At 56.0% G+C, this 22,817-nt stretch overlaps 1 protein-coding gene across 1 annotated transcript; it reads right to left on the bottom strand.

Annotated features, from left to right (window-relative positions):
* Positions 1–351: 351 nt before the first annotated feature.
* On the bottom strand, positions 352–22,528 carry UBXN11 (UBX domain protein 11). Its single transcript, XM_060288921.1, has 15 exons — positions 22,478–22,528; positions 18,214–18,319; positions 17,440–17,468; positions 16,768–16,866; positions 14,225–14,325; positions 13,723–13,777; positions 13,180–13,256; positions 11,158–11,266; positions 3,756–3,970; positions 3,380–3,457; positions 2,330–2,447; positions 2,102–2,205; positions 804–853; positions 589–729; positions 352–508 (listed from the first exon to the last, which is right to left on the bottom strand). The coding sequence occupies exons 2-15, from the start codon at positions 18,282–18,284 to the stop codon at positions 352–354; spliced, it is 1,404 nt and encodes a 467-aa protein (XP_060144904.1). The 5' UTR covers positions 18,285–18,319; positions 22,478–22,528.
* Between the last annotated feature and the right edge of the window lie 289 nt (positions 22,529–22,817).

The following is a 22,817-nucleotide window of genomic DNA, read 5'->3' as shown; positions in this document are numbered from 1 at the left end:
TGTGTCATGGAAGTGGGTGCCCAGATGCAGTTCTGTCAGCGTTGGGGCAGTGGCTTTGATGCATAGTGTTGAAGTGTCCCCACGTGCTTGTGGCCCTGCGCGTGTGTGTGCGCAGGGATCTGCACACTGGTACAAGAGGCGCTGGGCTGGGGCGGGCCCTCTCTCCCCTGGAGCAGCTTAGCCCTTCTGGGCAGAAAGAGGAACCTAGAAGACAAAGACCCAGCGGCCAGGCCCGCCAGCTGGGGCTCGAGTTACAGAGGGGCGGCGCCGCCCCCTCCTCGGCGGAGCTAGTGCTGCTGGGCTGCCCTGCCAAGAGAGCCTCGCAGAGCAGCCGGCGTTGGGGTGGGCGCTTTATTCGGGGCCGGGGGCGGGCAGCAGAGCCCGGCGCGCCCGAAGCAGCAGCGTGGCGTTGGGCACCAGGCCCGCGGCCTGCAGCGTGAGAGTGTCATTGTGGTAGACTGTGGGCGGGAACGTACTGAAGATCTCGAAGGTGGTGGCCTCCACGGCCCTGGGGACAGGGAAGAACGAATCAGGCCGGGTCGTGGGGCCAGAGCCCCGCTGCAGCCGCCAGCTGAGCCCCGCGCCCACCTGGCCTGTGCAAGCAGGGTGCGCACATCACCGACTGTGTCCTCCGGCCGCATCAGCAGCAGGAAGGCCTGCTCGCCATTCTCAGACTTGATGCGCAGCGTGGAGAGCGCGGGCACGGGTGACTCCGGAGACTCCTGGCTCCTGTGGACCCAGAGGCCGTCTATACCCCCTGGTAGCCCAGTCCCAGGGTCCTCACCTCTCCACTCTGCCCTCACCTCTCACGCTCAGCAGCCAAGGCAGGCGTCTCCACCACGATCTCCTGGATCTGGACACACAATGGGCAGCATCGATGGAGTGGACAGAGCCCTGGGCCCTGCCGGTCACACTCTCCCCCCAACCCCTACAGGGGACTTCTCCTGACCAGGGATGGATGAGACCAGTGAGCCAAAGCGGGAGGGGGTATTCTGTGTAAATGGGGGCCCAAGGAGAGGAAATAGAAGGGAAGCTTTGGGAGGTAGCCCCATCGTTCCCTTCCCTCATTCTAGTGGGGGAGACAGAACCCCACACAGTGACCAGGCTGGGTGCCTAACCTAGGAAGGCTTCCCCAGGGAAGGCTTCCCTGGGGAAATGACACTTGAGCTGTGACTGAAGGATGAAGAGGAGTCCTTAGAAATGGGATGGGGGGCAAGGATATTCCAGAGAGCATAGGTCAGGGAAGACTTCTGAGAAGAGGTGATATATTTGAGAAAGTGTCAGCATTCATGTGGCTGAAGCTGGAAACCAGGTTGGACTGGAAAAAAGAAAAGGTTAGAGGTGGCAAGAGAACCAGAAAGGAATGACAGGCCTTACCTAAGAACCACTGGAGGGTTTCAACAGGGAAGAGCCAGGATCCAATTTGCATTTTTAAAAGAGCACAGAGGCTGCTGGGGGAGGATGGCTGGCAGGGCGGGAGTGGAAGTGGGAGGCCAGTGAGGGGCCACTGCAGTTGTCTGGGAGACACTCTGGGGCCTAGGCTAGGATGGTGGGCGGGGGGAATGGAGAGAAGAGATGGATTCGGGAGCAGTTCTGGGGATAGACAGATCTGACAGGACTTGGCCGCTTGTGGTGAAGGCAGAGTCCTGGGAAAGGGGTTTGGTATCTTTCACAGGTGGAGACGAGGGAGGAGTAGCAGGATAGTGAGTGAGGAGAGAGGATGATGAGACCTGTGAAGGCCAGGAAGGTGTATTTCGGTCTGGACCTCAAGAGGGTGGCCTGAACTTGGGCTCACCCCCAACCTAGACTCCCGACTTTCCCACTCTTACAGCCACACTCCTGCGTTGGCCAGTTGCTCTCTGGTCCCAGCTCAGAGAGACCAGGAGACAGTCTTGAGAGCTCACCAGCTCCATCGTTTCCAGGAGACAGGGGAACAGCTCTGAGGAACTCATCTCTCCATCCAGGCCATCCTCAGGGGCCCTCAAGCCTGAGCCTCCAGGTAAGCCGCTGCTCCGGTAGGCTGGGCCAGGGTTGATGGTAAAGCCGCCCCCCCGCCCCCCTACCCCGCCAATAAGGCTGGGGGAGCCAGGGCTGGACTCACCTTCAGGGTGTCCCGGATGGGGCCTCGAATGTCAATCACCTCGCCTTGTCGGATCACTAATTTGGGCAGCCTGTTCAGAAACTTCTCGGCGGTCATCCTGGAGCCTGCAGAGAGGGCATTGGGAGCCTTGGCCGGGGCAGAGACTGTGTGTGATGGTGGAGGAGGCTACCTGGAGCTTGTCCTGCACAGTGCCCCCACCACCTGGCTCAGCCTCAGGGCCGAGCTCACCTGGGTGCTCCATCCTGTCCAAGGGCTTTCGAATCCTCTGCCAGCCTACCACTCGGCCCTCGCCAGGGAACGGGTCCAGCCCATTCTCTGGGTAGACCTGATTGCGCAGGTCACTCACCTGTCAAGAAGGAAGGGAAACAGCGGCTGGCACAGCTCTTCAGCCCTGAGCTCCATGCCCACCCCTACTTGCCCAAACAGAGGAATAGGCCCAAGGGATGGTCTGATGCAATCCCCATTTTACAGATGAGGAAACCGAGGCCCTGGGAAAGAGCAGGAGAGCTGCAGTTCATGCTGCTCCCACCCACCTGAGCCCTGCTCTTCCTGCAAGCTCCCCTCATCACTCCAGCTGCAGCCACAGTACTGACATCCTCCTCACAGAGTCCCTCTCGGGAGCAGACCAGGAGGGGAGGGATGAGGGTGTTAGGAGAGGGCAAAGCCCTGCTTGGCATGAACTACCTCAAACACCCCTGGTCGTGACTCACGCTATTTTCCCCCTCACACGCTCTCACTGTGGAACTAACGCACCACCCTCTGGGACACAGCCTCATGTGCTCCCATCACAGCACCCTCATCTCACTGCCGACTGCCCCCACAGCAGGGGGCCAGCTCCATCTCAAGTCCTTTAGTCCCAACGTTTGCCCCCCAATGGCACTACCTTCCACCCCAACCAGGAGGCTCCAGGAGCCTCTGGGGGGAGCCAGGACAGTTTTACGTGGACTCCTCACGTTCCCCAGGCTGTCCAGGTGTCCTGAATGCTGGGGAGGAGGGGCAGTGGTGCCACGCAGCTGAGGGCTCTGCTTTCAGGATGCCAGAAGGGGGCGCTGCCTGCTGTTCAGCTACATACCTTCCCCACTGCTGATGCGGCAAGTATGGCTACGGCAGCCTTCCCGCTCCCTTCCCAGCCCCGTTTCAGGCTCACCCTCCTTCTGGAGGTCATCAGACTGGGGTCTCTGAGGTGGGGCAGTGCCCCTAGGTGATGCCTGAGGAAGCATTCCCACCCCCTCCAAAATCCCCACACTGGGAGTGAGTGGTTTGAGGAGAGCCCATCACCTTAAAGGGGACCCCGTCAGGGTACAGCCGCTGGAGCTCTGACGGGAAGAAGCCATCCAATATGTCTCGGAGGCAGCGCTGCAGGGGGAGAGGTAGGGTGAGGCCTGGCTGGCCCTGTGCAGTGCCCTACACCCTGCTTCCTGTCTAGATGGCAGGCTCTGGGCCCCGGGATCGTGGGGCCAATTACTCTCTGGATCAGACTCTGGAAACAGAGTCCCAGGACATGGTTGAGGGGGGGCGGTTCTGGAGGTTCTGCATGAGCCTGGGTGCTGGGGGTGAGCTGGGCCCATCATCTCCAACTAATGGTGAGCAGGGGGTGGGCCACCACAGTGGCTTGAGGGTGCACAGGCCTGTCTCTCCTCCCCATCACTCCTACCTGTGTGGAGGGATCGTGGAAGGGCCGGAAGGGCCCATCGAACATCACGATGCCATTCCGGTAGAGCTTCAGTGGGATGGGCTCAAGGACACAGTGTGGCACTCTGCTGGGCATTGGTGTCAGCTGGGTGTCACTGTCTACCGCCAGCTCACTGAGATCCTTCAGGCTAGCCAGCAGCCTGTCAAAGTCTACCTCGGGGGGTACCAGTGAGTCTCCTGGCAAAGAGGATTGACACCCATGAGCCTCTCTTCATGGCTGCTGTGTGCTCCAGATCCCTGGCTTCCACAGCCCCCTCCTATGCTGGGCAGGGGCCTTAGCATCTCTTTAAGTGACCACCTGGGGAGGAGGAAGGACAGCTAACACTAGATAATAATAATAGCTGTCTTTTAGTGAGCATTTACTTTGTGCTAGGGTTTTAACATCTATTATCCCATTTCTTCATACCAACCCTATGCTGTAGGGACTATAAACATCCCCATTTTCCATATTAGGAAACTAAGGGTTAGAGGTTAATGGCTGGCCTAGGGACACACACAGTAAGTGGCAAGAGCGGGATCAGATCCCAGATCAGATGTGCCAGGCACTGTGTTAGCAGCTGAAAGGCACAGTCCAGAGTTCCCAGCGGTCTGGGCTCAAATTCCAGCTCCTCCACTTCTACCTGTGTGACTTTGGTCACGTCATTTAACGCTCCGCACCACAGCATTCTCTTCTAGAAGGTGACGATGATAGGACCAGGATGGCTGTGAGGGTCCAAGATGACCACGTAAGAATTCCAACAAGCATCTGTCTGTGTTAGTTATTGTTGCCAGCTCTACTGTGCACAAATGGACCTCAGGCCAACCCAGAGGCCACGCAGCAGGGGTTATTTATCTCCATTTTATACATGAGGAAACAGGCCCACAGAGATGAAAAATGATTTGCCTCAGGCCACTTGGCAAGTTAGAAGAGGGGACTGACCCTGGAGTCTGTTCTTTCCACCCATCTGCACCATCAGGAGACAGAGGTGAGGGTCGGGACACCTGCTGGACAGGACATGGGAGACCTTGGGTTGCACATGTATTTGGCCTCCTCTTCTGACAAATGTGTTGTCCATAGAGCTGCTCATAAGGTTCACGGGGTGCAGGTGGGGTGATGAGGCAGCCAAGACAGATGCCAGAGCAGAAAGGATACAGGGCAGGTGGGGTGCTGCCGGGGGACAGGCCAGGAGCTTGTTCTCAGTCCTGAAGGGATCTTGCCCCGAACTAAGTCATCTCCTAGGGTGTAACCCTATAAAACACTGGTGACTTTCTGGGCCTTCTTGGAAGCTGTTTTTCACCAGGACAGCCAGGCTGAGGCAGGATGTGGGTCAGGACTCTGGGGACCCAATTCCTTTCCCCACAGTGGTGCAATGGCTGTACCGGGGAAGTACAGATGTGGGCGGCCCTGTTTCCTGTTGCCTTTGTGGCTGCTGAAACGGTAGGCCCCAGCTGGCCTTCCCTTCTCCCCTACATCTCCTACTGCTGCAGGGGCTGCACCTGCGCCCCCCTCTTCCTGGGGTCCCCTGGAGTCCCTGAGAGTCCCAAGAAAAACTCACAGAACATCCTGGATATCCCTGATATGAGCCAGAACAATATCGAGACACTATTTTCCTTTAACAGCTAACTAAGTACTTTCAGAACACCCAGGTAAACCTGAAAATAACAGCAGAAAAGCTCATCACTGTCAACATCTGCCCCCATCGCTATATTCTTACAGATGGGAAAGTGAGGCCTAGAAAGTCACATGACTCGGCCAAGGCAGGGCCACACAGCACGGCCAACAGGACGACTCAGAGGCGCGCGGACTGCTAATCCAGCTGCCTCCTGGGGACTGGGCTTTTCAGGGAGCTGAGGTGTCGACAGGGGAAGGGGAAGGGGCAGGTGGAAACCCAGGGGAGGATGCCAAGAAGCAATGAAAGAGAAAAGGAAAGTTGGCGGAGAAAATCAGCCCGGAAGGCTCTCAGCCAGGGCTCGGGGGTGGAGAAGTGAAAGCAGGGTGGGCCTGGCAGGTATCAGATGCAGCAGAATGGAGGTGACACAAGGGGCCCGGGAGAAGGAACCACCGCTCTGGACAAACCAGGGCTAAGAGAATAAGGCAGGAAGAGCCTGGCATCGCCACCTCACAGCCAGGAGTGCTCAACAGAAGCCTGGCCCCGTGCAGCCACGTCACATGGGATGAGGCAGGTCAGAGGTCAAGTGAGGCATTTCCTCTCTGAGCTGCAGCTTTCTTTTCCAGGGAATGGGTAGATAACAGAAATCTTCATCCTGCCCGCAAGATCCAGGGGTGAACTGACTGTGATGATGACTCAGCATTTACTATGCCAAGCACCAAGAGGCAGGTCGTCTTCTCCCATTTTACAGATGAGGAAACTGGGCCTTGTAAGGTGACATGCCCCGGGTCACGCAGCTTGCAGGGCCCAGGTGACTCTAAGCCTCTGTCCTCAGTGACCACGCAGGCTTGCCTCTCAGTGTTGGTTCTTCAGATACTGCTCACTGGGGTTCCTTTCCAAGGAGGAGTACAGTGCAGGGAGATCATCTCTGAGGCCTCATCCAACTTTTGAGAGCCCATGATTTTATTTAAAAGGGGAGTGAACAGGCATGGAGATCAAGTCCAAGCTCCTTGGCCCAACTCCCAAGACCCTCAGAGCCCTGGCTCCCCAGCCTGCCCTCAACAAGCTCCCCCACTCACACTCTGAAGCCATACAGCCCGGGGTACCACTTCCAAGCTGTGTGACCCCGGGCACATGGGCCAACATCTCTGGGCCTCAGCTTCCTCTTCTATAAAATGAAGACAATAACAGCCCCACTTTACAGGGTTGCTGTGAGGCTCACAGGAAGTACCTGGCAGACAGAGCTGTTGTTGTCACTAACACCCCACCCTCTTGATCATCACAGGGCTCAGGTGCCCTCTCACCACCTCCGTGGAGAAGCCTTGCCCGGAGCCCCTGCCCCTGAGCCTGGGCCTCTGTTCCTCCTGGGTTTCTGGAGCCCTTGGGCCCACTCCTGGCCCTCATCACAGGCTGCTGTCATTTTGTTTGCTTATTGGTCTTTCCAGCTACACCGGTCACTCCTTGAACACAGGCAAGAGCAGCCAGCCCTGGGCCTGGCCCACAGTGGGTGCTCAAGACGCACTGGATCCGTCCCTCCACCCCACCACCCCGCCATCCAGCAAGTACGTCCGCAGCGCCCGTGCCCTGCCAGGCTCTGAGCGGCATGGCCACGCCCATGCCCAGAGTCCTGCCCTCCTCAGGCTCATACTTGAATGAAGGAGACAGGGTGACAAAGAGTGACAGTGGCATGTGTTAAGTGCCACTGTGGGGTTGCAGGGCCCAGAGGAGGGCCAGACCCTGCCCCTAGCGCAGCTGAGTGGTGAGCCTGCCCTGGGCTGGCCCCTCGCACCCTCACCGGGAGGACAACCTGCTGCCGTGAAATCCTGGCAGTGTCCGACGTGCCCCAGCTGGCCCGTCCCAGCACCGCAGGCGAAGGCTGTTGAAAGGAAACAGGCCTGCTATTTCCACCCACCTGCACGCCGGGCCCTGCTCTGGGGACTTCACCTACATTCACTCTGCTCTTCAGAGGAGCCGGCGGGGAGAAAACGGGCTCCGAGAGTCTGGTCACCGCCAGGGCCACAGCCAGCCTGTGACTCGGCAGGAGCTGACTTCTCTGGCCCTTGCTTTGATCATCACGCTGCTTTTCCCCACCTCATCCTGTAGAGGATCGTCCCAGCGGGCTCTGACCATCCAGGCCAAGGGCACCCAGGCAATGCCTGCGAATCGCCTGCATGTGCACGTGCCCTGGCCTTCGGGTCGCGCCCTGTGCTGGCACTCTGGAGCGCAGCAGGGGCGGAGCAGTAAATGGACATGGTCATCATTCACCGACCGCATGTCCGCCTGAGAGAACACTCCACGTACTCTACACTGTGGTATTCAGTGCTCTCAGTTCAGGGCCTAGGGGTCAATCGTACCATCTCCTCACCTCACAGATGAGGATGTGGACTCAGAGGTGAGGCAGGTTCCCCACACAGGGTACGATCTGACCCAGGCCCCCCTCTTCAGCCAGAGCCTTTAAGGCTTTCACTGCAACGCAGAGCCCCTAACTACGCGCCCGGGGCAGCTGCAGGGCGGCACAGTGCCTGGCGCCGAGCAGGCACTCCACGCACATGTGCTAGAGCAGGTGGGGTTTGAGCTGAGCTTCACAGGAGGGGAGAAAAGGGGGCAAGGCACTTGGGGGACACAGCACAGGACCGAGCTAGTGGGAGGGTGGGTGGCAGGAGTCCAGCCTGCCTGGGGTCTAGGCCAGGCCAGTTCCAGGGGCCCAAGGGCAGCCCAGGGACAGCCCATGGAGGAGTCAGCCTGGCTTCCTGAGCAGGGGAGGGAAGAGGCTCCCACACAGATGCCGGAGCCTGGGCTTGGGGAAAAGGGTTGGGGAGGTGGGCGCTGGGAGTGGGAAGGGGAGATGTAGAGAGAGGGCAGGGACTTGATGAGGGGTGGGGGGGGTGAGGAGCTCAGAGGTGAAGGGTGGGGGGAGCTCAGAGTTGGCTGGAGCTCTCAGCCCTGAGGCTCAACACCTGACCCGAAGGTGGTAGGACCAGAGACGGAACTGTCCCTTTCATGTCTCCGCATACCCTGAAGCACCTGGCAAGGCATCCTGTTTGCTACTCAACATACTGGTGGGAAGGGGTGAATGATCTGGCCTGAGGCCAAGCCTTTGCAAGGCTTCCTCTCCCCTGAGCCCCTTCATGGGCCCAACTGACCCTCCTCCCTAAGAGTCCCAGGCTCTAGAATGTTTGAATCAGCCCCAGTCTGCCTAATACAGATGCCCCAGCTCACCAACCCACTGGCCTGCTGCCCCAGGGCCTGTGGGGAGTGGTACCCAACAGAGGGAGATCCAGAGAAACAAGCCAGAGCATCAGGGTCAGCCAGAGGCTGGCTTCATGGACCCAAGGGCCCTTGGGGCAGGGGCAGGTTGGCACGTGGGGACAAGGCCATAGGGAGAGGAAGGGAAAAAGCCAGGAAAGGGGGGCGGGCAGTCCCAGGAGGAAAAGCTGCTAGAAATGAAAAACATGTTGTTCATCTGTCAGAAGAGCTAAACTGAGCCCCCTCCATGTTGAAGAATCAAAAGGCAAAAGAAGAAAAAGACACAAATCAGGAACTTGTGGCCAGGCTTTAGAACAAGGGGCTTGAGAACAGCCGTACTCTGAGCAAAAACAAACAACACAGAGCAGTTGGGGGCTGCTCTCTTTTTGGGAGGAGGGGGTGGAATCCACAGAACCAGGTCCAGAAACCAGCTGTCTGGTCTCACCCCTTCCCCAAAGGAGCAGGGAGGGCCCCACTGGCCAGAAGGAAGTCTGCCCTCCAACTAGTCAGCAAGGCCACATGAGGCCTGAGCCCAGCTCACCGCACAGGGGCAGTGTGTGTGTGTGTGTGTGAGTGCATGCATGCGTGCGTGCGTGTGTCCATAGTGCTGGCAGGCCTCTGGCCCTGGACCCCAGGAAGGGACATCCTTACAGCTTCTGGCAGTTGCCTAGCAGGGTCTCGCCTCTCACCCAGGGAGAACTTCCCATAGCACTCAGCCCAGAGTTCAGCTCCTGGCATGGCCCAGGTGCCATACAGCTCCCCAGCTTTGCCGTGTCCTAAATGGGACATCTTCCCTGACAGCTGTGCTCCCCAGGGTCATCCCAGGTTCCTCCCACCGCCCCCCCAATGTTCGAGCAATCGCCAAGGCCATGGATTCCCCTCCTAAATTTCTCTGCTCTGCCCCTTCTCACCAGCCCCACCAGTATCACCCTTATGCTGGGCATCATCTCATCTTTGGCCTGGATGACTGTAACCATCTCCCAGTGGGCTCCCAGCCTTAAGTCTTGCCCCCTTCACTCAACAGACTGCTTAAGTGCCTCAGTTTCCCCATCTGTAAAATGGAATAACCCCTGGCCTGTGCCAAGGCTATTTGTGAAAATGCTTTAAAAGTGGCAAATTTGGTGCAAATGGAAAGTGATGTTTTTGAAACAAGGGTGAGGGGGTTTTCCCCTGAGATTTAGGGGGAGCTAGCCAATGTGCAGCAGGTGGGACTCTCATGTTTCCAGTCTGGGTTTTTACCCAGCAGGAAACTTATGAAATTAAGAAAGTACAGTTGTCTTCCAAACAGTCCCCTGGGAGCCAAGCTCACGTTCCCCTGAGACTGCCACTGCCTTCTGACCATGGAAAACAATGAGAGCTCCCACTTGCGGGGCTGATGACATGCGAGGTGAGTGCTAGGTGTTGCGTCCAACCCGCTGACTCGTAGTAACTCCATGGGAAAGAATACACTGATGAGGAGCTACTGATCTACTGATGAGGAACTGAAGGCTCAGAGAACGGAACTCGAGTACCCAAGTCACACCTGGGTTAGGCGGTGGTGATCAGGACCCAGGTGTGACCAACAGAGCCTGGAGAACTACCTTCCAGGCAATGACCTCCATTCTTTGAAGGAAATGGACCCAGCTTTCAGAAGTGGCCAGTTCTGGGACTTCCCTGGTGGCGCAGTGGTTAAGAATCTGCCTGCCAATGCAGAGAACATGGGTTCGATCCCTGGTCTGGGAAGATCCCACGTGCCGCAGAGCAACTAAGCCCATGTGCCACAACTGAGCCTGTGCTCTAAAATCTGCGAGCCACAACTACTGAGCCCGCGAGCCACTACTGAAGCCCGCCCGCCACAGAGCCCGTGCTCTGCAACAAGAGAAGCCACCACAATCAGAAGCCCACGCACCGCATCAAAGAGTAGCCCCCACTCGCCGCAACGCAACTAGAGAAAGCCCGCACACAGCAACGAAGACCCAATGCAGCCAAAAAAAAAAAAGTATATATATATATATATATATATATAAAGGAAGTAGCCAGTTCTATGGCCCCAAATCTCTGGAGTGCATCCCTCGGGATATTAGCAGTTGAGTTAAAAATAAAACGTGGTGGAGGCCCAGAGACGCAGGTAGATTTCAATAGTTTGCTACAAATGAACCTGGAAAGGGAGTCCACAGAGGGGACCAAGCCCCTGGCCTGAGGGCCAGCTTCCAAAGCAGGGGGATTGCTTCTAAAGGCCACAGCTTTTAAATGGGTGACATTTTGTAAACTATGGTGCCTGAGACAAATGAGGTCTTGTTACGTTTTGTATCCCTGGGTCCCTGGAGCCTTAGAAAGATGAGCAGGCAGAGTCTAGGGTTAGGTGGTCAGGGACGGAGGCTGAGGCCTTTCCCTCCTGCTCCCGTGTCAGTGGCAAGCTGTGGGAGGCCTTGGGGCACCTTGTGCTGGGAGAAGGGGCATGAATGAGCTGGCCTCTGGACAGCTGTGGGCCATCGGGAGCTGTAGGGGAATTCCCTTTGCAGGAGGGTCCAGGGTGGACCCCGACTTTACCTGGCTTCCAGAACTTCTTGGCTGTCATCCAGTCCCTCTCGCCATCCTCCGAGTCCTCCTCATGCATGGGCTCACCCACCCACTGCAGGCCGTAGTCACCGAGGAACCGCTGTGGGGAGAGAAGAGGGAGATGTTGGGGGCACTGTCAGCTCAGCCCCTACCAGGGGAAAAGACGGCATCAGCCCAGCCCCCAGCCTCAGGCCTCCGCTCCCAGCCCACTGGATGGGGCGATGGGCCCGGGGGTCTTGGCCACTTCCTGGCTGTGGCCTTGGGAAGCCACCTCACCTCCCAGAGCCTCAGGCTTCTCCTTGTAAAATGAAGCTCGTGAGGACTCACTAAGGTAATTCACGTCATGTCCTTAGCACAGGGCCTGGCACAAGTAGGAACTCGCGTAAGTCAGCCATTATGGCGGCAGGGAGCCATGTGGGTCTGGCCCGAGTGGGAGGAGAGGAAGGGACACCTGCTCTGCAGGTCTGAGAGGACATGTCCCCCCACATGTCCCACACGTGGCCTCTCTAGGGCTGGCCGCCCAGCGCCTTTGCCACAGGAAAACTTCTGAGTTGTCTATGCTTCCGGTTGCTGCTTCCTCACCTCCACTCCTTCCCTCAACCCACTCCAGCCCGGCTTCCATCTCCACAACTGACTGCAACGGCTAACAAGCAGCCACCGCAACCTGCCTGCTGCCTAACCCAGCGGGCACACTTCTGCCTTCATCTCTTGCAACATATGTTCTTCTTTTCCAGTTTCAAATTTCTAGCCATCTACACTTAGATGTCCAACAGGCACCTCAAAATGAACTTGGCCCAAACAGTCATGCCTCCCTGCTCCCACCTCCCAAGGCGGGGAGTGGCCCACGTCCCAGCTAGTCTCTAATGTGTTACCCTTTTAAATATTTCACCATGTTCCGTACTTGTGTGTCTTCCTGTGTACTTGTTTATGTGTGTCCCCTCTAGACTGTCAGTGCCATGAGGGCAGGGACCCTCTCTGCATCCCAGTGTCTGGCAGGGTGCCGGGCGCACAGGAGGTACTTTGTCTGAGTTTGCTAAATTAACGAAGCAATAAACGTGTGAACAACGTGAACGTGGGAGCCCCAATGCCCTCTGCCCTGAGGGGGCAGCCCTGACTCCTATGGCAGCTGCTCAGAGAAGCCCCACGGGCTGCCGGCAGTCCTAGCAGGCCGCTCAGGGAGCAGCTGTTTACCCACAGCCCTGGGGTATGCACAGGCCTGGGTGGGAAGGGCCCTCAGCTGCAGCTGCTGCTTGGGGGTTTGCGTCTGTGGTCTTAAATTAGGTTGGGGCTTTGGAAAGCAACTCGGTGTGGAGAGGGAGAGGCTAGAACCCCAGGAGGCTAGAACCCCTGGTGGGGCCGGTGAGGCAGTGGGGGGCCCTGAGGATGTATGCATGCCTAGGACCCTCCCTTGAGCCTGGGGTCCCTCCAGCTCAAGCCTTGCTGTGTGAACGATGGCAACAAAGGTGACACTGGGTGAGTGAGATGCCACGTCCAGAGGCAGGGAATGGCCATGACCAACGCAGTAAACACGCACAGCCAGGCCCCTGCCAGGTCCTGGGCGCGCAGCAACGAGCAGGAGAAAAGTGCTCCCTCCCTCGTTCCCTCGTGGGGTCCACGGTCCCCAGAGGAAGAGAGAGTGGAGCACCTGCCCTGGTCACAGGTGAAGGGGGTCCCCTGGGAAAGGGCTCCCACCTTGACTTGAGACTGAGGATCAGTGAAAACTCGCCAGGGGAAGGTAGAAAAAGAAATTTCAGGTGGAAGGAACAACACGGACCAAGGTCCTGAGGTGGGAAAGAGCTTGATGTGGTCAAAGAAGCAGAGGCAGGTCCCCGTGGCTGGAGGGGAGAGTAGTTCAAGCCGACACTGAGGAAGGGGGAGGGGCTAGCCCAAGCCTGAAATGGGATGGGGGGTGCCCCGGGCCCCTGTGTGGGATGTGCGGTGAGGAGACCCCAGAGAGGTGGGCTCTGACCCAGTCCCTGGGGGCAGACAGCCCTGGGCCGGCACCTCCCTCACCTCCATCTCCCCGACCTGCCGCTGCAGCTGCGCGCACGTGGTCTCCAGCTCCTCCTGCCGCTGCAGGGTCACCGTGCCTTCAGGAAAAGACGGGGAGGGGTTCCTGTGCCCCCCGCATGGAGGCTGCCAGGCCACTTCTGGCCATGACAAGAGCTTTGGCCTGAGGGTCATCTGGAGAAGCTGCTCCACGAGAACTCGAGGGATCCCCGGAGAAGCACCTCTTGGCCTCTCGCCCTGACCTTGAGAGGGGAGGCCCTGATTCTCGGGAGGCCACCAGCCCACCGAGCAAGGCTCCGGACGGGGCTGCCTTTCCTCCAGGCTTTGGCTGGCAGGCCCTGTGCTCAGGGCTGGGCTAGGGCTGCGCTCGGGGGACTCAGTCCCACACAGAAGGGCACTGCCCTGGGTGTCACTGCTCCTCTCTGGGCTCCATTGCCCAGACTCCACCACAGGACTCAGCTTGATGCTCTCGAAGCCCTGATACCCAGAGGTCGCCGGCCCAGGGGGTACAAAGGGGAGCTGACCAGCCCACAGAGGGCCTCTTACCCTGGTGCTCCTGGAGGGTCTCCACCAGCTCCTCTAAGGCCCGTATCTTCTGATCCTGCAGCAACGAGACAGGAGGGGAGCAGACCTGGTGGTTCCCAGAGCCCAAGGGAGCCCCTTCCAGATGGGAAGACCCGGCTTAAAGCCCCTGCCCCGCTCTGGCACTGCTCCGGTGCTCAGATGGCCCTTGTGGTCCCACTGAGGTGGGGGCAGGGGGTGGGCACCCCCAAGTGCCCAGCACTCAGCAGCCACCGCTGCCACCCAATCTGAGGTCTACGGGCCTTGCTCAGGTGTGGAGAAGACCCCTAGCCTCTCTGCTCAAGTCACAGGGACCCAGGTCAGTCCCGGGCCAGACCTGGCCCTCGAGTTGGGCGGTTTGCTCAGGGAGATGGTTCTAGAACGCATCCACCATGGTCTATTGCAATAGTAGCCTCACTGGCCTCCCCAGCCCAGGCCCTTCCACCCCTCAGACCAGACCCTGGCCCTCTCCCCCCTGGGGCCCCACCTTGGAGAGCATCTCATCCGCCTGGGCCTTCACCTGCCGCTCCAGATCCTGCACTTTCCTCGCCATGGTGGCCATCAACTCCGAGTTGTGGTACCCAGGGACTGCCAACCAGACAAAGTCCTAGAGCCTGGGCCTTGAGCTGAGGCTGAGGTATGGGGGTCCAGGGGAGGGGAGAGGGAGGGGGGTCCAGGGGAGGGGAGAGGTAGCGGGCTCCCCAGCAGCAGAAATAAGGGTGGTAACAACTGCTGCCACCGAGATAATGGGGACAGTTCTACACTTTTCATATGTCAGCTTTTCTGAGGAAATGAACTGTTTGGGGAAACTGAGGCACAGAGATTCTGTAATGCACCGAAGATGTATATACGAGGGAGTGGTACAACATACGGGTTACATCACCTTGAAACGCTGTCAAAAAGTTCACCCTTAGAGCAACTATACTCCAATAAGTATTAAAAAAAAAAAAAGTTCACTCTCAGTTGAATCACTCCTCTAATCTCGCCCCTAATTCACAGGAAATACGGTGGATAGAGGAGCAAGTTAAACAGCACCGGACAAATCACTATGGGGGACATCCTGCGGGACAAGTAGCCCAGACGCTTCAAAAAAGTGTCATTTTTTTAAAGAGGCAGGGATTCTGCTCTAAAGAAGTATAACAATCAAATGCAGTGCATGACCCTCAATCAGAACCTAAATCGTGGCGGGGGGGGAAGCTATGAGAGATATTTTGGAACACTGGGATGTTAGAGAGGGTTACTGGATTGTTCATATTCTTAGGTGAGATCACAGCATCGTGGTTATGTACTTCCTTACTCCTAGAAGATGCAAAGGGAAGTATTTAGAGCTGAAATGTCATGATATCTGCAACTGATTTCTAAATGGCTCATCCAAAAAATACACTTGTGTTCATAACATATGTGTACATGGATAGAAAGCAAATATGGCAAGATGTCACTAACTGTTGAACCTAGGCTGAGGACGTATGGGTGTTTGCTGTACTATTATTTCAACTTTTCTGTTTGCTGACAAATTTTCAAATTAAAACATTTGTGAAAGAAAACAAGAGAGACACATGGGAAGAAACAGGCCCCCTTCTTCCCCTGGATGTTGTCTCTCTCTGTGTGAAGCCGGAAGTGTAGCTGTAACCACGTGACCATGTGGAGCTGACAGGCCCAAGGATGGTTCAGTGCAAAGCTGGAGAAACCTGAACTTCTGACAATGTCTTTGAGCTGTTGTCTCCCTAGGACTTCTTAGTATGTGGGATAATAAAGCCCCCTGATGTTCCTTGGTTGAATCAGGGTTTTCGTTGACTTTAGTCAAAAGCTTCTTAACTGATATATAGACATTTGGGAACTGTCAGCACACGGATGACGGCACATGTTTGAGGCAGAGTGGAGAGAGAGAGGAGATCCCAGGCAGGAGGAACATCACATGGAAAAGCTGGAGCTGGCAGGGAGCCGAGAGGGAAGAGCCTAGGAGGCAGGAGGATGGCAGGGAGGCCGTGTTATGGAGGCCAAGAGCCCGGGGTGTCCTGAGAAGAGGGATCAGGGAACTGTGTGGAATGTTTCCCTGCAGAGAAGTGAGACAGGACAGGCAAGCCCTTGACTGTGAGCTTGGCAGGGGCAACCCCTGGCTGAGAGCGGGCTGAGGGGTGGTGGCGGGGGAGAGGCAGAGAGACCTGGGGAACAGCCAGTTTCTGTGGTTGCTGTTGAAAGCATCCCCCCTGGGGTGATGGAGATCCTGGCTTTGTGACCGAATGGCTGTGGGGCCGGGCTCTTCCGGTCTCCTTTTCCACCTCAACCCCTCCCTACCTGTACAGGGGAGGGGGCATTCGGTGGAGGATCAGAGACAGAAACGGAGACAGAGAGACAGGAAGCTGCTTACCCAAGATATCACAGCTAGTGGAAAACTCTCACCTCATCCCCAGCTCCCCCAGACTCCCAGCTCAGACCCTGCCCCTGCCCAGTGCACCACACAGCTCACCCTGCCAGCCCATGAGTCCCCTGTGCGCAGGACTGCTCAGTCCTACCTCCTCTGGGAAGCCGCCCCAGTGAGCCCCATCCTACTTTGCGCACCTCCACGATTGCAGTGTTGCCACAGCCCTTGGCGGATGGTGTGCGTCAGGCTAGGGGGACTGTCTAGGGGACTTGGGCCTTGTCCAGAGCCCTGCGGAAGGAGGAAGCAGATGCCCGGAGGCTGAGCTTCCCCCTCAGGCCCTTCATTCCTCTTGGACCCTGAATCCTAGAGCCACTGACATCACTCTTGATGGGGATTCCAGCCAGGTGTACTCCAGAGGTGCCAGCCACAGCCCGCCCTGGGGCTTTGCCAGACCTCCTGAGCTAACGGCCGGACCTGCGTGTGGCTTCACGCCAAGCCAGGCTCTGAACAGGTCTGGGGTGCAGGCCCAGGGCCACAGTCAGCCAGGAGTAGAAGCAGCTCCTCTGACCCAGCAGGTGGGAGAAGGTGCCATGCCTCTCAGGGCCTCCCTTTCCCCGGGGCCTCTCCTGCTGCCAGGGACACAGACCCCTTCGGGCCTCTGCACTCACCTTGCCTACTCACAGGGGCACCTATGCCACCATAGCAGGAAGGAACAGAGATCTTTTCTTCTGAGCCGTGCGCGTCATTCAGCACGTCCACCTCATCTTCTGCAGACAGGGATGCCCAGGTCACTGCTCTGGGGCTGAAGCCCAGGCGAAATGGGGGCCCTGGGCCCTGGTCTAGATGAAGCAGCCTGTTCTCTGTCCCCCAGCATATGAGGATAGAAAACTTGGGACGCTGGAGAGCAAGGATCCAACCAGAACAGGCCTGTTCTTGGAGTTCTCCCAACCTGGCTCCCTGGGGGGACCTGGGTGGCCAATGCCAGCACCACGGTGGGGGCTAAAGGAGGGCTGGGATGCAAAGGTCTGAGCCTGCGGGAGGCAGGGCAGCAACGTGAGGACTGGGCTTCAGGGAGAAAAGGCTGTAATGGGCTGCAGGTGGCTGTCAGAGAAGGAGGGCTGGGGTCTGCCCCCCTCATGGCCCACCCCACGGTGAGTGGAGGGGTTCAAATGTTAGTGATGACATCTCCACTAAGGGTGTGGGGTGTCCAAATCCGAGAGCTGCAGATAGCACTGCAGTTGGCCAGCCACTCTGGCTGACGGGAGCTCATCACGCTCTTTCTCTCCATCTGCCCAACTGCAAGGACATGAGCAGGACACGAGGGCAGAGCCCACACTTACCATTTCCGTACATTTTTATATCTCGCCTCCTGGGAATGGGGCAGGAAGGAGAAGGAAGACAGACAAGTTAGGACCCCCTGGATTGCCCTCGGGGGAGGCTCTGGCACCAGGTCCCCCATCAATCCTAAAGAAGGTGTCTCCTGAGGACATCCACCCCCAAATCCCATCCCGGCCCAGGGGTGAGCCAAGGGGCAGGCTTCAGGGTGTCCGACTCCTCCCAACAAAGAAGGATGGTGAAGAGCTGAAGGGCAGAGCCTTGGAGAGAAGATTACAAGAGTCCCCAAGCCCAGGAGCCCAGCCCCAGCTCTGCTCTGAAATGGCTGCAGGACCCCAGGCCTGTCACTTAACCTCTCTGGACTTCCTTGGCCATGATGCAAATGACTCAAAGTGGGCTTCAGAAGAGCAAGGAGAGAGGTAAAAAAATGCTTTGAAAAGATGAAACTGATAGATGAACAAACAGGATTCTCTTCACTGAGAGCCCAGCATGTGGCCGAGCCTGGAACAGGTGGGCCAGCAGTGTTTGAAGAACTAATTCATGACCAGTGAATAAACAGACGGATGCCGCCACCTCGCTAAATGGCACAGCCCAGTGTGTGCTTAGACACATGGAGAGCCTCCCAGAAGAAGGTTCGAGAAAGATAAGGTGATCAGAGAGAGATACATAACTTCTTATCGTTTTCCTCAGGACACTAGGAGTCAATCTCCTAGTCCACGGGAGGAGCCGGGAGGAGGCAGGGGCATGGACACAAAGATCCCACGAGGCCAGCTCCTTACCCCAGATTCACAGGCTCCGAATGCAGAGGCACTCGCCGGGTCTTGCCAAGGGAGGCCAAAGGTGAGCTCATAATTCTACTTCTAGTCTCTAGCTGTCAGGAACTCCCTGAGAAGAAAGAAGTCAGCCCTTGGGGACAGTCACTCAGGACCAGGGAGCGGCCTGAAACTTCCTCTGCCCTGGCTACTTTTCCCAGGAGGGAGCACTGTCCAGGGAGTGGCACCCCTCACTTCTTCCTACTGCCTCTGCAGAAGTTTCTGGAGGCGGCCTGGCCTCAGGATCCCTATGCTTGATGTCCACCTGCTCCGCTGGATATCCAGCTCTCTGCTCTGCTCTTGGAGGTCTCTGGCCTAGCAGTGCTTGGGAAAGGGCGATGGGGGTAGGATGAGGTGCAGAGGTGGGCCGGAAGCCTGGGACTTCCCCAGACTTCAAGCCTGGCACAAGACTACCCAGCAGGCCTGGGGCTTCTGTCTATCTACCAAGGAGCTGGTCATCATGCCCAGGTGTCCCCTCCCCTCCTACCAGAACCAAGGGCCACCTCCAACTTCTCAGAGCCAGAGAGGGGCAACCCCAAGGCAGGATTCTACCAAGACACCACCTGCATGGCAGGGAGGTCAAGAGCCCAGACCCTGGATAGGTTCTGCCATTCCAGTATAGCCTGTGCCTCAGTTTCCTTTAGCGTGAAGTGGGGATGGTAACAGTACCAGCCAGGTAGGGGTAACACACGTAAAGCACCTAGCCCAGTGAAACGCTCGAAGGAATTACTCAAAAATGTGAATTGTGGCTACCGCTGTTATTGGCACACGGAAGGCCCTCTTAAATGCTGATTTCCCTTCCTTTCCTCTTCCTTCTGGAAAGATGAATGAACATCAGGGATGCAATTAACGGTCACTATTCAGTGAATTAAATATCACGTGGCTAATGTCTAGAAATCGAAGAATCAAACGACCTCCATCAGGGCCTGAATCAAGTCTTCCGTTCCACTTTGGAGATGTGTGGCACTGGCCTCCACCAGCCCCTGAATCTGCCCAGCAAGGGGACCTGCATCACCAGGAGGCAGCTCCCTTGGTCTTAATTCTGGAGTTTGGGACTCATGCCCCGCCCCTTTCTCAGAGGTGCCCTCCAAGGACAAGGTCCAGAGTTTCCTGATCTCCATCATCCAGCATCCAGCCTCCCAAACCTGCCCCCAGCCTGCCTGGTTCCTGCCGTCTTGTCCGGGCATCCTCAGGGTATGTGTGGCCAAGTGTGACGGCCCCTGTGGCTCCCTTCACCAGTCTCCACACACTGCCAGAGGAATCTTCTTAAACCCAAAGCTGACATGTCACTTCCCTGCTCAATACTCCCAGTGGCTCCTTCTCACCCACAGAAAAAAAAATCATGGATGATCTGGTCGCTGCCTGTGTCTCTGGACCTCACCCATCATCACCCACGGTCCCCCCGCATCCCACCCTCCACTTGAGCCACTCTGAACTGTCGGCCCTGAAATGCACCAGGGCTTTCTTTGCACACATGGCTCCTCAGGCCTGGAACCCGATCCCCCAAAATGGTTTCCCTACTCCTACCCACACCCTTCCCTTGGCTGGCTAACTCCTTTTCTTTTTCTTTTTTTTTTTGCTTTTATTTAGTTATATTTTAACTTTTTACTTTAAAATTATTATAGATTCACAGGAAATTAGGACAATAGTAGAGAGGTCTGGTGTATCCTTCACAGTTTTCCCCAATAGTCACATTTTACATGACTATTGTACACAGTATCAAAATCAGGAAATTGACATTGTATAATCTGTGTGTGTCATTCTATGCCATTTCATCCCCTGTACAGACTCTGTGTAACCACCACTGCAATCAATATATGTACAGAGGACTTCCCTGGTGGTGCAGTGGTTAAGAATCTGCCTGCCAATACAGGGGACACAGGTTCAAGCCCTGGTCCGGGAAGATCCCACATGCTGTGAAACAAATAAGCCCATGCGCCACAACTACTGAGCCTGTGCTCTAGAGCCCGTGAGCCACAACTACTGAGCCCACGTGCCACAACTACTGAAGCCTGCGTGCCTAGAGCCCATGCTCCGCAACAAAGAGAAGCCACGGCAATGAGAAGCCCACGTGCCGCAACAAAGAGTAGCCCCCACTCGCCGCAACTAGAGAAAGCCCGCACACAGCAACAAAGACCCAACGCAGCCAAAAATAAATAAATTTATATTAAAAAACGATATGTACAGAACTATTCCATCACCACAAAGATCTCCCTTGTGCTACTCCTTTAGCATCACACTCATCCTCTTCCTCACCACTGTCCCTAACCCCTGGCAACCACTACTCTGTTTCCCATCTCTATAATTTTCTTACTTCAAGAATGTTATATAAATGGAATCAAATAGCATGTGACCTTTTTTAAAAAAAAAACACAGCTTTATTGAAGTATAATTCACACACTTAACTCTTTTAAAGTATACAGTTCATTGGTTCTTAGTATATTCATAAATTCAGAGTTATGAAACCACCATCACAATCAGTTTTGGAACATTTTCATCACACTAAAAAGCCCCAGGCACTGTGCCTTTAGTAGTGAAAACTACCCTGCATGACCTCCCACCAGACCTGATTATCCCTCCTTTCTCCAAATTCTCATCACCATAATGACCCCTCAAAAGAAACTGGTCAAAAAGACAGAAATTAATAAGCACTGGCAAGGATGAGGGGAAACTGGAACCTTTGTTGGAATGTAAAATGGTGCAGCTGCTGTAGAAAACAGTCTAGCAGTACCTCTAAAGGTTAAACAGAGTTATCTTATGGCCTCCATGCCTAGTTATATACCCAAGAGAAATGAAAACTTACATCCACACAAAAGTTTGTATATCTGTTCATAAGCAGCATTACTCATAATAGCCAAAAAATGGAAACAACCCAAGTGTTCATCAACCAGTGAATGGATAAACGAATGTGGTATATCCTTACAATGGAATATTATTTGGCAACAAAAAAGGAATGAAATACATACTACAATGTGAATGGACCTTGAAAACATTATGCCAAGGGAAAGAAGTCAGTCACAAAAGACCACCAATTGTTATGATTCCATTTATATGAAATGTCCAGAATGGTCAAATCCATAGAGACAAAGTAGGTTAGTGGTTGCCTAGGGTAGGAGGTGCTAAAGGGAGACGGGGAGGGTGTGGGTGGACTGCTAAAGGGTATAGCGTTTCCTTTTGGGCTGATGAAAATGTTCTAAAACTGATTGTGGTGAGGGCTGCACAACTCTATGAATACTAAAAACAATTGAAATTTACATTTTAAAGGGGTGAAGTGTATAGTATATGAATTTTATCTCAATAAAGCTATCACAGGAAAGAAAAGGACCTGGTCTCCAAACCAAAACCAACATCTTCCCTCAAAATAAGCTCCTCCCACTTCCCCCTTCTTAATGGGACCCCGTCATCCAAACACAAAAATTTTCCCTCCTTCTTTCCCTCTTAATCCCATCAGTTACTAAATCCTGCAGGTTAAACTCTGCAAGTCTCTCACACATAGCTCCTCCTCTCCATGACCATTGTTGGCCATCCTAGTGGGACTCTCACTGCCCTTCTTTGGGGCTGTCACAATGGCCCCAAACCGACTTCCCCATTCCAGTCTCACTCCAGGCCAATCCAACACACTGTCTCCAGATCCATTTTCCCATGGATTATAGGATTATCGTCGTCCGTGAGGACGACGATTGTATCTTCCTATCAGCCTGGGGACTCCTGAGCGCAGGGCTGTGTCTCCTCCCTCAGACCGGGGACCCTGAGGACAAAGCCACGTCTACTCCCTTCACTTTGGGGTCCTCCTGGGAGGACTGTGTCTTCCGCCTCAAGCCGGAGGCGGCTAAAAGTTAGGCTGTCTGCCCCTTCAGACTCAAGTTTTGAGAGGAAAGTTCTGTCTTATGCCTCTACATCTTTGGGAGTCAGATTTATCCCCCCACAGGTCCCAGGGCTCTCCAGCGCCGACAAGGACCAGCAGGCTGTACACCTTCAACCCCTAAATCCCCAGCTGGAAGCGCTCACCACGTGACTTCTACCACCAGTCCCGCCCTAGGAGCCGCGTCACCGCCCCCCTGCCTCCACGCGTAGCCACGGTAGGCGGGGGCCCGAATCTGCTCCCAGGGCGCGGGGGGCTCTGCTGGGGGAGCCGGGCCGCGGGTCTCGCATGTCCTCGAGGTTCTCGGGGTGAGGGCCCCAGCCTGTGTCTGTGGTTCCATGGGCAGAAAGGTCTAGGGCCGTGACTCACCACACAGGGTTGCAGAGCCGCCTGCGGCGCCGCCATCTTGTTGTTACACGGTTTCCCAGGCGACCAGGACCCGTGCGCTTCTCATTGGCTAATTCGAGGGGTGTCCCTGAGCAACCAGCAGGCAGCGGAGGCGGGTACAGCCGTCTGTGCTCGAATTCTATTGGCCCACGGAGTCTCAATTCATCGCTGGATACTGCAAATCCCAGAATCCACCGCTCTGAGCGGACTCGGGGTCTGGAGAAATGGAGGGCCCGTTCATGTCAACCCAAGGCACAGAAAGCGGAGAACCTGGGATAAGATTCACGAAGCTGCTGGAAGCCTGTGGACCTGAATGTGTAAT

Source organism: Globicephala melas, chromosome 1, assembly GCF_963455315.2.
Source record: "Globicephala melas chromosome 1, mGloMel1.2, whole genome shotgun sequence".
Lineage (NCBI taxonomy): Eukaryota > Metazoa > Chordata > Mammalia > Artiodactyla > Delphinidae > Globicephala > Globicephala melas.
Note: the sequence above shows the minus strand (reverse complement) of the source record. Positions and strands in the feature narration are given on the sequence as shown.